The 18,177-nt window shown below is 41.6% G+C and overlaps 1 protein-coding gene across 1 annotated transcript; it reads left to right on the top strand.

Annotated features, from left to right (window-relative positions):
* Nucleotides 1–1,365: 1,365 nt before the first annotated feature.
* LOC148329158 (uncharacterized) lies at nt 1,366–12,276 on the top strand. Its single transcript, XM_088307481.1, has 2 exons — nt 1,366–1,508; nt 9,874–12,276. The coding sequence occupies exon 2, from the start codon at nt 10,026–10,028 to the stop codon at nt 11,856–11,858; it is 1,833 nt and encodes a 610-aa protein (XP_088163607.1). The 5' UTR covers nt 1,366–1,508; nt 9,874–10,025; the 3' UTR covers nt 11,859–12,276.
* The last annotated feature ends 5,901 nt before the right edge of the window (nt 12,277–18,177 follow it).

Raw genomic sequence — 18,177 nt, 5'->3', positions numbered from 1 at the left:
TTCATATCAAGGAAAAATTTTAAGTCTCCAATGAACCTAACATGTATGTTTTTCCTGAGGAAGCCAGGGTGCCCAGAGAAAGCACATGCCAATGTGTCGCCTACCTTTCACCCAAAGCCAGTTGTGATCAGCTCCAGCTACCCATAACCCCAAACAGTCTAAACCATGGGTCCTCAATCCTGTTAATCAGGGGCCGCTGTCAAATGATCAGATAATCAGCAAGGTCTGCAATAGCTTGATAATGACCCCCCTCCCCCCCCCCTCCCCTCGAGGAACAGGTTTGAAGACCCCTAGTCTAAGCGGTAAAGAAAATGGATGGGTGAAGGACTTTACTCTAAATTAACAGCGCTGTGCACTGCGAGTGGCTGGCGACCAGTCCAGGTGTACCCTGCCTCTTGCCCGATAAGATAGGCTCCAGATCACCCGAGAACCTAGTAAGGGTAAGTGGTATAGAAAATGGATGTATGAATCACATGATAATGACATCTACGAAAGATATAAAGTAAATTGTTTTAGAGTTTGCATTCAGATCAATTGTAATGTTATTGTTAAAATATGCATTTGATGTAAATTATCTGTGGCAAAATGGCATATAAGGTATGAAAATCTTCTGACAGGTGTGTGGGTGGCCAAAGTTCCAAGGCCATATCCACCCCTGGTCACCACGTAGCACCGCCCCTGTCTTAATTATCTGTATTTTTAGTTTGCACATATCTCAAATACTTAAAGCTGGAACCTAATGATGGTTGTATGAACTGCAATGTCTGTTTGATCCAATGAGTCGACTAATCACAAAACATGAAACATTCACAAACCAAAACAGTGAGGGGAAAAATCTATCGTGTATTATTCCCAGAAGACTAGAATGTATGCTCATTATCATGATATCATTATCATGATGAAACACCACATTTTGTGGTGTTTAATGAACACTTAAATATAGAAGTATTTTAAAATTAAAATGTGAAGAAATGTAACTTTGCGACAACTGTAAATGGATGATGATGATGATGATGATGATGATGATTTTTTAAACTTCTGCTATTACAAGTGAGGGCGCAATCCTTCCTAAAACGAGTTTACAGAGAGGAGGAAAAGTGACAGCTGTTTTCTTGGTTCGCTATGTTGACAACACTGAAGAGACAGATGTTTAAAAGTGAAGGTTTTCTTTGGATGCCAAAACCCTCTGACCACTTTCTACAATCAATATTTGCGTACATGTGATGTAATGTTAAACATCACTTACAGTTTTTACAAATAGCTAATTTTCCTAATTGCAACATTAGCTCAAAAGTAACTCATTTAATACAAACAAAAAGGGAGATGTGCAGTAGTCTGAGTCGTAACCTTTCGTTGATGGGAAATTTTTATTTGACGCCATCTTCCTGATGAACACGATCTTTGGGTGGTCAGGCCTGCAGCAGGAAGCGGTCTGCTAGCAACGAGCAGTGTTATTGGGAACCTACACGAATCGCTCTGGGTTGTCAACAAATGTGATCGATGCCGCGGTGAGTGTTTTATTCATTCGTTATTAGGGTATAGTGGTTGGCTTACCTCCCTTAATTTAAACGTGCCAGATATATGGCGATATGCTAACGGTGGCTTATGGCTAATGCTGCCTAGCTCCCGAGCACAAACTGAAACAAAAGCCTCGAAATAACATCAAATGATATGGCGCTCAATACTGTTCTTGCCTTCTCGCGTTCGCTGTTCAATCTTTAAACCGTGTGTATGTTGCGTTTGAATGTGAGTTTCGTGCCGTACATAATGCGGAGAACAGCCAGAAAAGGCCCCACTGGAAGGAAGCTCTCCAGCCTTCATTTAGCGGTGTTAAAGAATATATCTGTGACGTTTATTTTTTTGTTATTATTATTTTTTTTCCTTCACTTCCCTGCTGACGTTTTTTTCATGGTTTAAACCGGCTTGTACTTTATCTCTAGATTATATATTATTTATGGTGAAATGTTGTTTGTGGGCGTATTTTTTTGTGATATCTGGTGTTATGCCTGCAGTAAATAATGCTGCGTTTTCCATTTATCACACATACAAGTAGGGCACAGTGCTCCTCAAAATGCAGTTGAAATCGTATATTGTTAAAAGATTACTACTCCATGGCATTTTACCAGTTGGTGTACCAACCTGAGTGTTTGTCAGTAATTCTCAACGAGTGTGCCATAGCACGTTATAGATGGCCGATTGCTAAATCATCTAATTTCGCAAAATTGGTCCGGAGTTTATTTTTGTTAAATTTCAACAAATTGTTAAATTTCAACAAATATTGTATCTTTGTTCAACTGTTGATGTGAGCGATGGGTCCTGACAGGCAGAACAATTGCATGCTCTTCCACTAGATGGCAGAAATTACACAGCTAACCTGTGTATCAAGTTTTTGTAACGTTTTTTATTTGGTGGTGTTCCGTGAGATTGTTTTTTCTCCCCCTTATGTAAAATATGTGCCGCTCTAGAAATGTTGGGTAACGCTGCTTTCTAGTATGAGCGTGGTAGCCATTCCAGGCTGGTGAGTGGATGACAGAAAATCAATTTATCTTACACTGATTTTACACGGCTGGAAGACTTTTTGATATAAGGCATTTCTAGATTATGGATGGTGCGTGGTGAACTACTTTACACCACAGCTTTAGAATAAAGTTCATTTGAGACCGGGATATAAAATCACAAGTAATTGAATCCCTTATGAAAATGTTTTCAATTAACATTGTTATGGACAAACAAAGGAAAGTGGCAGCAATTTATTAATAAGTGATTTTTTTTGTTGTTGGTGCTGTGGGGGTAAAAAAAAAAAGGTTTGTAAATCAGTTCTTGTTTCTTTTAGGTTTGTGTGTGTGTATGTGTATATATTTTATATATATATATATATATATATATTTTATATATATATCTTATTCTCCAGACTATAAACCACTACTTTTTTATAACGGTGTGGATTTATCTTTCACCGTTAGGGGCGCTTTCACCATTAGGGGCGCTCTATAGTTCAGAAAATTTGCTAAATAAATCTAGATTTTTTTTTTTTTTTTTTTTCCCTTCCCTACCCTCTTGGGTCTGTTCTGGTTTAATTAGCAAAGTTGTTGCCGTGTAAAAAGGCACTGTTTTAACAATCTGTTTATGTACCTTTATGTGCATTCATAGTACAAAATCGTTCTGTACATGCAGTAAACAACACATTTTTTTTTTTCAACATAGAAAACTGCAGCTTATAGCTTGGTGTGGCTTGTATATAGTTTTTTTGTTGTTGTTTTGTTTTCCCCCAAAACGAGTTGCTGCGGCCTATATACAGGTATGTCTTATAGTCCGGAAAATACGGTACACATACATGTACATTAATGAACCTGAGTTCACTGACTAATGCCCCCTTAATCCAGAGTAGACGCTACAATATGTTAGCGTACCAAAAAGGACATCGTTGTTACATCAAACACACCGCGAACCTGTGTGTGTCCAGACACGGCAGTCCCTGAGTCCTAAAGGAGGGGGAGGGAGACAGGGAGAGAGAGAGAGAAAGCGAAAGAAACGATGTGCTAGCTACAGCTCGCTTCCAGGCACGACTGCCCCTGTGTCATAAAAGGGGAAGTGGGAGAGGGAGGGGGAGAGAGTGTGAGTGAGAATGTGAGAGTGACCAGTTGGCAGTGCAGTTTAATGGCGGATCTCTTGAGGAGTCAGTAGTCCAGGTCTGTAGATCCTTTTGGACCTCCTTATACATGAGTGTCTTCATTGACAGCTATAGAGGGTTCCCTGCAGCAGCATTTCGCTCATCTCATGTGAATTAATGTCACCAATAGAAGCTGTTTATCCATGGAGAGGAGGTGAGAGTTTGGGTGCCTGCAGACCTTCGCGTCATCCGTGGGAGGATACATAACATTCGACGCCAGGGCTCAAGAGGAATTAGACTTACGAACATTTATCCTGGGCCTCCAACCAGATAGATTCAAGTAGTACATTAGTTTGCATGCCCAAAGAGCTTGGCAAGCGCTCTAAGTGAAGTGATGAGCATCTTTTGGCTGGAAAAAAGGAACTCAAATAGAAAACACCAAGACCACCAAATGAAGTTGGAGTAGACGCATTGAGGATGACACAACGAGGGCGTGGCCTGCCAAGTCACCAGTGCACCTCAACTGATGATGACTCCAGCACATGGAATGGAAGACCAGTTGATGGAAAATGGAGGGACGCTCCTAGTGTGGAGAGCCGGGGTACATCACACGTTCTTGCCCACTGCTGACACCAAAGATCCTCACCTCCATGAAGTCTACGTATGACACAGACGGAGACCTGTCACCTGTAAATCCCATCACCTCCCATAACCAATTTCAACTGTGACTTTGCCGTTGAGGGAAGACACATGGACTCGACCTCGGGTGCAGCATATACTGGGTCAAACAGCTCATTGCTACGGCCTGAAGTCTTGGAACCGCTGGCCCTGTGACCGACAGGATGGGGAACCATCACTGTCCCTTGGGAGCTGGGCATGCAGGTCCTAGCATTTCCATTGCTGCAACACTGGTGCTGCACAAATTTCAACTGATTGCAAAACAGGACATCATTGGGCTTGACCTCCTCACCAAATGTGGTGGTGGATGAGCCAGGAGCTGTGCTGTACCTGGTTGTTGAAGCTGTGCCATTACATCCACAGGGCAAATAACTGCAGCAGCCCCTTTCCAAACAGATGCACAAAATCAAAGGCTGTCATTGCAAATAGGGCTGGGCGATATGACCTAAAATCAATATCGCGATAAATTAAGCAATTTTACCTCGGTGACGATAAATGCACGATAAATTTCCACCCGTGGGCCAAAATCTAAATAAATGCAGGAAGTGCATATTAACTGTTTTGTTATTGACCAACTGGTACACATTACTTTCAATGAAAAATAATAGTACAAAAATCATTTGTATAAACATTCCAAATAGCTTGCTCTGCATGACTTGATCAATGTCACAAAGAACAGGAGAAAAGGAGTACCTCTCCCAAAATCTTTTCTGCAAATAGATTGCGCCAAGGTGCTGTAATGCCATGTGCAAAGGCCAAGACTTGTGTAAAGGTCTCTTGTAAACAATATAAATAATGCTATGTGTAAAGGAGCTAGTGTGGTCGGCAAATAAAATGCTAAATAAAATGGGAAAAAAGTCAATGCAAATAAACAAGTGTGCATCATCGGGAAAATGTGCCGTCTCGAGTACTCTGGTGCACCGTCGCCACTCGTCGTCTACGTCACGCACAGTCAGGCTCAAACAGGGATCCATGTTGCGACTCGACCACAAGTCGGATGTGGATGCAAAATGCTTGACATATCTGAGCTCCCGTCCCGATGTTGTCCATATTGGGAAGTACGGTTTGCGACAAATATTTGCGTACCTCTTGTCGGCTACTTTCATGAGGCGTTTCAACCATGTGCGCTCCACTGTAACTAGAGGAGCTAAATCTTTAGCTTTGTGCTAGGCTATTGCGTCCACCTCTTAGACGTTCTCTCTTATGGTGTCGCCTTCTTTATGGGCTGTTGTCTCTGGTCCAACCTTGCTTCTCCCTTTGAACTTTCAGCACAGCATGGTTGTGTTGTGGGTGGTGAAAAAGAAAAGGTTGGACGCGCTGTTTTGGGTGCTCACGACGCACTTTGTGGTTCGTGTTCTTTTGCTCAAACATCGACTTTATGGAGCCCAAAACATTTCCAAACGACAGATGTCGAATTTCTTTTCGGGACAAGCGCAACAGGAACAACTTCAACTAACGTTACTTCGTCTTCAGCCGTGTCAGCCGCTTCTGGATTTGAATCGCCAGCTATGATCGCGTCGTCTGTTTTTTTTTTGTTTTGTTTTGTTTTTTTTCAGCTGGGTGGAGTCACGTGACTGCAGCCACTGTAGCCGTCATAAAGGGGCATCAACATAGCCGCAGACAGAAAACACTTCTTTTTTTTTTTTTTTTCCAAATTTACCGACATGGGCAAAATGATGTCGGTCATTGTATTAAATTTCGGTAACGGTAAATTTTCGGTTTACTGCCAGAGCCCTAATACCATCATCAGTGACGATCCGGACACCACAGCCACCTTCCACAGAGACCAACCGAGCGTGGAGGAGCTGTACAGGCAGAGCTGTGAGGGCTTAAAACAAAACTAAAGATCCATGCCCGTTTGCTGGCTACCCGCTGTCAGCCGCCGTCTGCCTCCTAAGGGTTGACTCAACTTCAGCGTAGTTAAATGTCCGAAATATAACAAGTAGGGGTTCGTATGCGCATTCATGTTCTTGTCCGCTTCAGGCTGTGTTAAGTGGAGAATCGATTGGCACGGTGTTTTTGATTTTGTGGGGGTGATCATCACATGAACTCACGTTTGATGTCAATAAATCTAACTATTGTACAGAACGCTTTTATACTTTCACAGGTTGAAGTGGACAAGAGTAGTAATGTGCATTTGCATTTTGGTGGCGGGGGTGATTAAAAATCTGTCCTTTTTAAAAAAAAAAAAAAAAAATTCTCGTTCCCCGCCCCAAAAACGCGATGGACGAAATGCCCTCCACTGTTAACAAGTATGTGAAGGTTTTACTTTTTAGCCTAAAAGTGTCTTACCTTAACTAGAATCCCGCAGCCTATTTTAACCAAATGTACAATACTGGCGGCTTAATACATTTATAAACCCTTTTTGTCATGCACACCTAAAGTTGCTGTCATTACTTCTACACTTGTTGCTGCTTCTTCTTTTTCCCCATCTCTTTTAAGACGACAAAAGCAGAAGCACTGTCGCCAGAAGTAATCATTGCTTAAATTTCACTTTGCCCAATAACATCAACAAAGACCTTTGGACAAAATGCAACACAAAATTCTAGTTAAGGTAAGCTGTTTTAAGGCAAACTTTAACAAACATTATCATTTTATTTGCCGATGTTTCGTCCTGCTGAGTGTGCCGTGCTTGTTGGGTATCTCAGTGTGAGAGATATTACTTTTTCAGTCACAACCCACAGTTCATGATAATAGGTTGGGGATGGGTAACTTAAATTCCAGAGGGCACCACAATTCTACAGTTACAGCTGTTTTTTTTCCCTTCCCCCTGAAAATACTCAAAATACAATTGCCCAATAGCAAACTAGTAATGGAAACAGACATTTCTAAAATTCTCTCAAATATCCCTAAAAGGTTTACACGCTCTCGAGAGGTGGTTTTTGAGACGTATGGATATAGTGTGCATCGCTACAGTTAACTGGAAATACATTTCTGGCAACTGGAAAAAACATTTCTCGCATTTCCAGTAGTTATTTGATAAAGAAAATTACAAAGAACTCACGAGACGGGTCGTTAGAAGAATCATGCTGCAGATGGAAAACACCCTCCAGGAACCCCTTTCTTAAAAATTGTAACCACCACACAGTTTTACCTCTAGATACTGTCCTCTATGTCCACGTAATGCGTAATGTCATAGAGCAGAGGCATCAACCAGAACAGCCTCATAACTTCCAGAGTCTTTAGGAACTCCAGACTGATCTCATCCACTCCCAGGACACTGCCACAGAGACACTTTTTAACCACCTCAGTGACCTCAAGCCCAGCGGTAGGACAGCCCCCGCTCAAAGTCCCCAGACTCTGTTTCCTCAAAGGAAGGAGTGTCGATGAGTTCCCTCTACTTAAGACCTTATAAAGTGGTCTAGAATTTCCTCTTAGCCTTCCGTATGTTTTTCTCCATGATCTCACCAAACTCCTTCCACACCTGAGCTTTTTTGTGTCTCTGACCACTGACACTAAATTTTGCTTGGCCTGCAGCTGCGGAGTCCCACAGTTTAAAAAGCCCCAATAGGACTCTTTCTTAAGCTTCAAGGCATCCCTCACCGCTAATGTCCACCAACGGGACGTGGTTGAAGAAAAAGCCGGAGTCGGGTGTTCAAGCTCTTTCTGACAGGAGACTGACGTGTTTAGGCTAGCAGGCTCTAGCGATATGTTGGGTCACCCAGGTCAGACCAGCATCTTACCCCACCAAGAGCCAACACACCACCAGGTGGCGATTGGTTGATAGCTCTGGCCCTATTTCTTCACCCAGACATGCAGCCGCAAGTCAGATAAAACCACAAAATCAATCATCAAACAGGACATGAAGGTGTCCTGACATCAAGTGCATGTATGAACACCTTTATACTTGATCATGGTGTTCGTTATAGACAATCTGTGATTAGCAGAACACCACTTGGGTTCTGATGAGGGATGCCGTTCCTCCCAGGTCATGTTGTTGTTGCCCTCATGAACGTTGCGTCCCCCAGAAGAATGAGGGTGACCCCTAGTGTTACCAATGTAGCAATGTTTTGGGGCCACACAAGCATCAGCTAGCTTGAGTTTGAATGTATGCATTATAGTTTGCTGTTGGGGAAAAAAAAGAAAACCATGCGCTAGTTTGGGAGTTAGTATTGATAGGACAAATAGAAATAGGGTAGTTCTGAGGTCCAGGCATTGAGATAATGCAAGTTTGCAGGTACTGATTGTTTTTGTTTTTGTTTTTTTCATTTTGCACAATATATGAAGGGCAGTCAAAGGGCAATAAGCCCTGTTCAATGTGCCCAATTTATAACTATTTTTTCATATGTTTCAGCAGTACATAGTTGATTAATTTATGTAAATATTTTCGCTATCAGCCATTTTGGAAACATCATTAGATATCAGAAGCAAAGAGATTGAATTCCTTGTTTTGGAATCGAAACCACCAATAAACGTTTTCAAAAGATTTGAAAACATTTATGGGGGTGCTGCAATAAACTGCAGCACTGTCACAAAGTGGGTATCCAGGATCAAAGGCAATGAAGATCTAAGATGAAGTGGAAGGCCATCTTCACTGATTAATCCTGGAAAGAGTGCTAGAGTCAAGGAACTGGTCAGAGATGATTGCAAAATCACTACTGATAACATTACTTAACTTCTTGGATTAAGTTATGGAAGTGGATGCCCATAAGCAAGCACGTTTTGGGGCTCCAGTGTCGCATAAGCGACATTTAACCGTATAGTCACAGGAGATGAGACGAGGGTTCCGGTCTTTTGAAAATGTTTATTGGTTTATTCCAAAATAAGGAATTCAATCACAGTTCTTCTGACGCACATCCTTTGACGACATCATGTTAAGTCAGGTAAATTGAAAGGCTCGTACCTTTTGACTTGTCTAGTCTGGTACTGATTGCATCACTCACTGAAATGCTGCTCTTTGTAGGTCCCACTGTCTCTACATTACTTTCTTGCTTGCGCTTGAAGATGCTGCACTCTAACACTTAAAAACAATAGCTCCTGTTCTGAATTGACCGGGGCAGACTTGCATTCCTGTACCGCTCCCATTTTGGAGGTCAGCTACATTAAAAAAATAAAAATAAATAAATAAATAAAAATACTATGCACGTTTTCATTTTAGTTTTTTTTCCCCTACTGGATAATTACACTGACATGATTTATTTAATTTTATTTATTTATTCTTTATCCTGTACGGAAATACCGTGATTAAAGGTCAAATTAACTCCCGTGGTAGTCCCGCGGAATTGTCCTAAACATGTCACCCTCCTAGTAGCCAACAGTCTTGTATTACTGGAGTGGTATGATTTCCCTCTTTTTACATAGATGATGCAACTATTGAGATCTGGCCTACCTTGTGAAAACAAATCTTAACAGAGATTCAAGATCCGGACTGTGTACAACTATATGGGACAAACGGGAATGGATCTACTCTATAAACAGTGCTACAGCTATAATTTCCTATATGAATAGAGAGAACCTCTGTCATATGTCAGTGGTTGATCGACAGTAAATGTTTATATAGCAGTAAGGTAGAGATTATTTGTGCGAAAATTGTTGTTTCTCACATTTTAATAGAGATTGTGATGTTTGTTTGTTTTTCCTTCTAGGTGCTGTTAAAAGACGGCAAACCTATGAGCATGTGGAGCTTCGAAGGACACATTGTTGGATCGTGTTTGAGAGACAGGACTTTGGTTTCTAACCCCTCATGGAAATTATTTTTGTGAGCGTTTGGATAGTTTCTCTTCATCTCGCATAAGTGATGCCTTCAGCACATGGACCACATCATTTCATTATGGAAAGGCAGAAAGCATTGAATAGTGTCTCTTCAACACAATGCGGTGGAGATCCATGTACCTTCATTTGCACAGAGTGTGGTGATGGGTTTTCCCATTACACTCAAGTGTTGGCCCACATGGCCATTCATGGACCTTTGGAATCATTTTCCTTTGATGGCTCATCCAATGGATTTGAAGTCCCTCGAGAATACGTGCTGCAAGAAAATGGTACACTGGCAGCTGTAAATGGCTTTGCACTGTCGCAGTCCGCTGTGAAACCACCATCTCCTGGGGTCCTGCCACATTTCACACCCGCTGTAAAACCTTTGTCTCCTAAACCAAGGCCGCAGTCCATTCCTGAACCAAATATACAGAAGTCAATGGACTTGCACAATGCAAAGGAAAAGCCTCCCCAGGTCGATTACCGTTGCGAAATATGTAGTAGATCATTCAACAGCTTGCAAAGTTTACGTTGCCACCATCAGTATAGGAACGCAGAGCAAACTTACAGGTGTACTTTGTGCTGCAAGATCTTTGAAGGTGGACAAGCGCTGGAGTCACACCTCCAAGAACATGCACGAGAACGGTTCCATTCCTGTATCCATTGTGGAAAGCGATTCGTGAAAGCGTATGCTTTGGTTGCTCATCAAAAAGAAAATCATATTGCTGCCACTGCTGGAAATTCAGAGAACAATGAGGAAAACAAGTTTACTAAAATGTATCCATGTCGGAAATGCAAGTTACATTTCTTTTGGTTGTCAGATTTTCAGACTCATGCACAGCACCATTGCAAAGGAAAAGCGTCTAATGCTACATTTGCATCAGAAATTGAATTGAAGTCCAAAAACAATAATGCTCGATCACTTGAAAACTGTTACAGTAATGGCAGCTTTGACCTTAATGATGGTAATGACATGAACGATCAGCATACGAGCTACAAATTTGACACTACAGCCTCTGTCACACCATACAGATGTGGTTTATGTGGGGATCGGTTCCTAAATCTAATCACACTTAAAGAGCATCAGCTCACGCATCAGAATAGGGAACCATATCAGCTGAGTCAAGAATTGATCAACTCAAAGCGAAAAATTACACTTAAAACTAGACGTAGAAGGGCTATAAGTAAAAATGGAAAATTGTTTTCCTGTAAGTTTTGTCAGCGTGTCTTCAATCATTCAAGTAGTTTGTCAAGGCACATGAGATACCATAAGGGTACTATGCACAAATGTACATTTTGTGGTAGACAATTCCCTCAGCGCTGTGATCTCGTAAGGCATCTCTCTCTGAATCACAAAGTTGACATGGAAAGGAAACAAGGTTTGAAACACTTGTCAATACGACCAGAGGCCCCAAATTCAGACAAGAAACAGCCTGCATCCGAAGTAGATCAGGACAGGATGAGACCAAAGAAATCAGGCCGGGTCAGCTATAAGTGTCAAGAATGCGGGAAGAGATTCCGGCTGGCCTACGTTTACCAGCGTCATTTGCGCTCTCACAAAAGATGTCACAATAAGTGTCCGATATGTCCTGCTAAATTCATGAGTGCTTCCACACTTGAGGTTCACCTTAAGAATCACCCAAGCGGTTGGCATAAACCCAATGTGGAACAATCATCTAATGCCACTGATACAAATGGGAAACCTGTGAAAAGTCTTGTCGATGATATAGAGGACGATGACATGGTGGACCACACCCTAAATGACAAAGGAAATTCCAGTGTGGTTTATGAATGCACCGAGTGCGCAGAGACATTCTCACTTTTGGAGACTTTTCTTCAACACCAGACTTCTCATGGCTCAGAAAACAATGGGTAACTATGATGTTTGACCTCCAAGTCTTTGTTTTTTTTTTTTTGTTTTGTTTTTTATACCAAGAATGGCGCTCTCAAAGAGATGAACATTTTCTTACATGTAAATGATTAATGATGTTAACATTTTTATAGTGTTCTGTGACTGAGTTTTTTTTATTTTTTTTTTAGGACATTTTCAAAAGCTCTAAGCAATACGTAACTCTTCTGCATTGCTAGTACAACATACAAAGTAAAATAATTGAAATTATTGTTGTGGTCAGAAAATGCCACCCAATACCTGGAGAAATAATTGTTACTTTCCCTGGCATTGTCAACGGTAATCCTCATTTATCACGGTTTTATATTTTGTTTATTCAATCTTCAATGCAACAAGATGGTTATTCAATGTGATTTTTTTAAATTAAATTTATAAAGAGAAATTATTGGATCTTGTCTACTTTTTGGTATCCCTTCATAACTATGTTTTTTTTTTTTTTTAAACACAGTGTTTAAGGAACTCTAAGCAGGTGAGGTCCGTAAAATAACTACCCAATTATGTCCCTGACAATGTGGAGTAAACATTTTTGACCAGCAAATATTTTTTTAAACATACTTGAAAATACGTATTTGAATACGCGTTTGATTTGAACTTATTTGAGTTTTGGTTGGGTATATGCCCTTATTTAAAATACTCCGTCAAACCGCTCTTCAAAAACATTTTACTTAAAGAACAACCCAATGGTTTTCATTTGTAGATAATCAACATGTTTTATTTACGTTTAAAAAGTCCATATCAGCAAATGCTATGTTCTTCTCTTGAAACGGTGATGTTAGGGGCTATGAGACGAAATCATCGTCAGAATCACATTAGCGCTCTTGTCGACTTGAACAGCACATTTACGTAAGCTTGGTTTGTTTAAAAAAAAAAAAATCATTAGTGGTAACCGTAACTATATTATGTCAGGCTGTCAGCATCAAAGTGATTAATTTTTACCTATTAAACTGCCTTTCAAAAGATATTTGACGGCCCTTTGACAGCCCATTTCGAGCAATCGCTTGGCTGCTAGCCACTAGACGCTAACGCTGGAAACAACAACGTCAGTAAATACTTTTTTGTATCCTAAATTAACAATTGAACATTTTCAGGATGACGTGTTTATTTTGGTGGCAATATACTGAGTAGGAAAGACAAGTCAAGACAGCCGTCACGCCACCACGCGCTTCCGCGAATAATTTAAAAATAAAAGCGTACCAAGGCATAGACATCCATGTATTATTTGCTTAGGTAAGGTTTATTTTTAAGTTGGCCCTTTCACCGCATTGGCAGCATTACCTTAAGCTTGAACAATTAATGCTACAGCTGGCTTGACCATATATACCAGATAAACGGTTACCCGAGGCAGAAACAACTCGATTCGTTTCACCCGTAGGTACCGACAATTTTGTCCATATTGCTATGTAGAGGGTTGCAGCTGAAGCTTTGGAAGAACACACACAACTTTGGTGCAGATTGGATAAAGATGCAAAGCAAATTGTCCCAGCTATTTTTTTAAAAATGTTTTTAATGTTTTTAACTGTTGGTTATTTTGGCCACTAATTTTCAAGGTGCGTCAGAAACGTTCCAGTAATGGTCTGACAGAAACTACATTACAGATCCAAATTAAAAACTACACATCTTCCCTTTCAAAATAATTCCCCTGGAGTCTAAAACGCGCATGGAAGGATTCTTCCAGGATTCTCCGCAGCTTCATGGTCTTGCCCAACTTGAGGTCCGCCTTTTAAAAACTTGCAGACTTGATGACACCCTTGAAGGGAAAACATCAGGAACTGTCAGATGTTCGGGGTATGAGTTTTCCTGCCACAACTAGCATCTCATGCACCAAACGCTGCAGGATCTCTTTGCAGACCTGCTGGTTGATTGTTTGGCCTTGTGGCAAAAAAAAATAGAATGGACGTAGCTCCTCTTATCAACGAACAAGATCAACGTGACTGAAATTTCACTGTCTTGCTTTCCTCGGCAGAATTCCCACAAGTCCTGGATAACTTGAAAATGATTTACCAATTTTCTAGTCATGGAAAACACATTAAAAATTAGAAGAAAAGTCAAATGTTATGGAAAAGCTTGGCTTGTCATTAAAAAATATTTTCCTCTCTGCGTTGTGGGTAGACAGAAACAGATTAAACAGACGTGTACCGGTATGTCTGTTTTCAGACACAGGTACTCACGTACACATGGCCATTGGAATACAGTAAACCCCCGGTTATCGCGGTTAATGAGGACCGAGACCACCCGCGAAAACTGAAAATCCGCGAAGTAGCGGCGCACCTTCAAAAATGCTTAAAAAAAAAAAAAAAATTATATATATATACGGGTAGAGAGAGAGAGTGAAATTCATGTTATAACAAAAAAAACAAATTATTATTAAAACGTATTATTTTTTTATTCCCCCAGCCATTCTTTTTGTATGTATTTAATTACTCCGACTTTTCCCTGCTGGTACGCCATCCGGTGTGCCCTGTGAAATGAAAGGTGGCATTCTTTATTTATTTATTTATTTATTCATTTATTCATTCATAACTGACAGCCTCGCGCTCCGCTCGTGCCCGGGCGGAAGAGGTGCTCCAATTCGGCTTATCTGTGACGCACGCCCGCCCTCCTCTTCCGGAGCTTCCATTCGGTTAAACTTACGGGCCGCTTGGAACCGCCCGTGCCCGGGGAAGGTGCTCCTCTTCGGCTTACTGTGACGCGAGCATGCCCTCCTCCTCCGGAGCTTCCATTCGGTTAAACTTAGGGGCCACTTGGCACCGCCCGTGCCCGGGGAAGGTGCTCCTCTACGGCTTAACTGCCACGCACGCCGGACGGAGCTCTGGTACGGTCCGAACCGCGCGAAACGTCGTCACCAATCGTGTCCGGGGGAACGTGCTCTTCTTCGTCCACTCTGTTCTTCGTCCACTCTCCTCTTCGGCGCACGCCGGCCGCCTAACCGCTCCAGCGCCCCCTCGTGCCGCTCGGCGAAACTACAATGCCCCCGAATATTTTTTAGACCCGCGAAGCACTGAACCCGCGAAAGGTGAACCGCGAAGTAGCGGGGTTTCACTGTATCTCGAGTTTTAAAAGGCGACGCACAGACGTGACGCAAATAGACATAATTTCCGCGTCTTACTTTCAACAAAACACTCACCTCACTACTAAAGCTGTTGGTTTCCCCTGCTTCCAAATGTGGGGTTCTGTGCTATGTCTGAATTTTGACATTTTTGTCTCTCTCTGCTTGTGTATTTCCGGTGGTTTGCGCGCCAGACAAAAAAGCACTTTCTGCACTCAAGAGACCGAGATAGATAGATAGATAGAGCATGGTACAGAATGCAAACCAATGTTCTCTTCATAGGAGGTAATCTGATCGTATTTATTACCAAAAATTCAGATTCGAAAAGCAGTAACCCAAGGGTCTTAATTGGGTTTTTGTGTGTTTACATGGTCAATATCTGGGTTGTGAAAAGGTTATTGACTGCATGTAAACGTAGTCAGTCACTGAGAAAAACTTGGGAATTTTGCCTTATCGAAATATTTTTAATATGAACAGCGGGGAAAAGTCAGACTTTTTATGCCGTTTTTAGGTCGCGTTAGCCCCTGGGCTAGTCAACCGGGCCATGACAGTGCCATGGATTCTGGTCTTGGGTTTGGTCTCTGTGCAACCAATCAGCAACTCATTCGTCAATCACTTGTATTCCATCGTCTTGATTTACTAAGCAAAAAAAAATAATTCAATGTCAATGTCAAGTGAGATCTTACATTAGTGTTGTGACAGTCACAAATTTCTACTTTTGAACAGCTCTTTCGGTGTCAACGATAAGTAATGATTCGCAGCTGTCAGAGAGCTGTTCATTATTCTTTTTTTTTAAGCCATTTTCATATGGTATTTGGTAACATTGAAGAAATCTGGTTAAATGTACAAAATATGAGATAAAATTCTAGAAAATCCCTCTTCTCCAAAGCTTGGGTGTGGAAATTATTTATGTTCTGGAAAAGTCCCTGAATGTCCTGGAAAATATTTTTAAGAAAAGAGCGTGAACCCTGTCTGGCCTTGGCAATGTCTGACTCTTCCACTGAAGGCTCTGATGATTGGCTTCAGAAATGTACTCGAAGGTCCATGACTCATTACCAGCAATGACTGTCCCCTTGCAAGTCTGGTCTCATTGGTGCTAGCATCAATCTACTCATTGCTTGACAACCTGACAGAAGGGATGTATAGAAATGCTGTTTCAGAAGTTCAGTGGTTACAATGCGGTACTCCAGAGAATTTACATTGAAGGGGAACTTCGGGTTTGAGATGTAGCTTTTGTGACACTAGTCCTAGAAACTTTCTGCCATACCTAGTATGGCAACTTGGCAGGGATCTCTTTAGTATGGATAAACTTTTTTGCTGTTACACTATCTGAAAGACTTACCTTTCACCACTGGCCATCAAAGCCGACATTTTCAAAACTGGTTCTCCTCTTGCCAGTGTTTAAGGCTACTCATATGGGATGGTGGTGTGTGTTAAAGTCCACATTGCAGACAGCTGTGACGGGTCTGGAGTTTAAAACGTGAGATCAACTGTCCATGCCCCTTTGGGTGAAAACAATTGATTCCATTACACTGATGTCGCCACACATGCAATTATTTTCCCGGAGAAAGCTGCAATCGCGATATGAATGCGGACCTTGTATGCAGCAATATTCTGCATCAGTGAGGTATGTCTGAAACTGTTAGGCCTCCATAAAGGCAGTGTGTTATGTGTGTTTTTAAGCTAGTAGTAAGAAGCTAACGCTAGCTAGCATTGTCCTTTTAGACTGGACTCTGCTCAGTTCCCTATTTGTTCCTGTCATTTTTCCAGTTGAATCAAAGTGAAGCAAACACTTAGTACAACCTTGACCTTTCAAGTGTTCGTAACATGGAACATATCAACATGTATAAGATGATCGTATGATATGTAGCTTCAGTGGTACCTTAACATGCATGCATACATGCATATTACTTCCATGGCCAAGCTTGGAACTTAATGTAGTCATATCAAATCAATTTTCCCTGTTGAAATAAAGTAAATGCCATTAATCTGTTAATGACCCAGATATTATTTTGTTACATATTTTCAATTAAGACAGCACTATATTATAAAAGCAAAACATACAAAATTATTTTAATAAGTATCCTGGGTTTAATAAAGGGACTATTTGGCCAGGATGGCCCATTTTTCACTCAAAAAGTCTGTTTTTGCTCAGGAAACTGACACTCGCTCGCTAGTTTTGGAGAAATCACTATACCACCAATCTTAGAACGTACATCTCTCTTTCTTCAGCCATATGGGTACCCCACCCTCCTTCTTCCCATATCATTGTGACGTCAGCTGAGCAACTGGACACAATTTTGAAGTCTATATCATTGCATGTATGTTGTTGTTCATTGATTATAATGTTCCAAAACTGCATTCAGTCACCCAAATTTATGTCAACATCTCTACTTATGCTCACGTCAACCTCTGAAAAAAGTATCATATTAAACCTTTCCAGGTGGTCATTTATGAGAATGAGGAAATGAGCAGCTTACCTTCAGTTTACCCTCATACCCATATCAGTTTTTCTTTAGGATTAATAAATGAGATTCATATAGAACCTGTGAACTCACCAAAGGACGCTCCAGCTGGAGGACCAGAATTGTGTGTCGGGTGCACCCTCTTTATAGTCCTTGTTGGTTGGCTGAAAAGACCCGCTGCGTTCCAGTCGGGAGGACACACAATTCACACAGCTACTTGGCCGGTTATGGTGATGAGGACGTTGCACGCACACGCTCCACACTGATTTTGACATTGTGGAGCAGAAAGCACCAGCCCGGAGGTCACTACGGCGGCCATACAGCGTTGAATGTGTGGCTTCAGGAGCCATTGTCTCTGCTGCCGGTTAGTTTGCTGCCCTCCTGTTCACCGTCCGCCAAGACCATTATGACTGCTGGATTGGCTGCCAGGGCTGGCTGCCCAGAGCGTCTAAAGAGCTTTAGTTGCTTTTAGTTGCTAAATCTCCAAAACCGACAACCAATTGTCACCAAAATTCGATGATTCATTTGATGATTATTCACGGATTTTGGACACTAAATGTGGTGTTTTTACACATGCACCGTCAGTGGTGACAGTACTCTGCGGGAGCCTCGTGGGTCGAAGCACAAAGTTGAAGTCCCGAGTCCTCGTACTGAGATGTACACCGAAAAAGGGAGAAGCCATCTAACAGCAGACACCGGGGAGCTGCACAGATGTTAAAAGCAGCATCACATTTAAGCAGGAAAGAAGCCTTTGGTGTTGAAAGGTGGGTGGGGC

The sequence above is a fragment of the Idiotropiscis lumnitzeri genome, chromosome 10, assembly GCF_059441095.1.
Source record: "Idiotropiscis lumnitzeri isolate Australia: NSW breed Sydney's pygmy pipehorse chromosome 10, RoL_Ilum_1.0, whole genome shotgun sequence".
Classification (NCBI taxonomy): domain Eukaryota; kingdom Metazoa; phylum Chordata; class Actinopteri; order Syngnathiformes; family Syngnathidae; genus Idiotropiscis; species Idiotropiscis lumnitzeri.
Note: the sequence above shows the minus strand (reverse complement) of the source record. Positions and strands in the feature narration are given on the sequence as shown.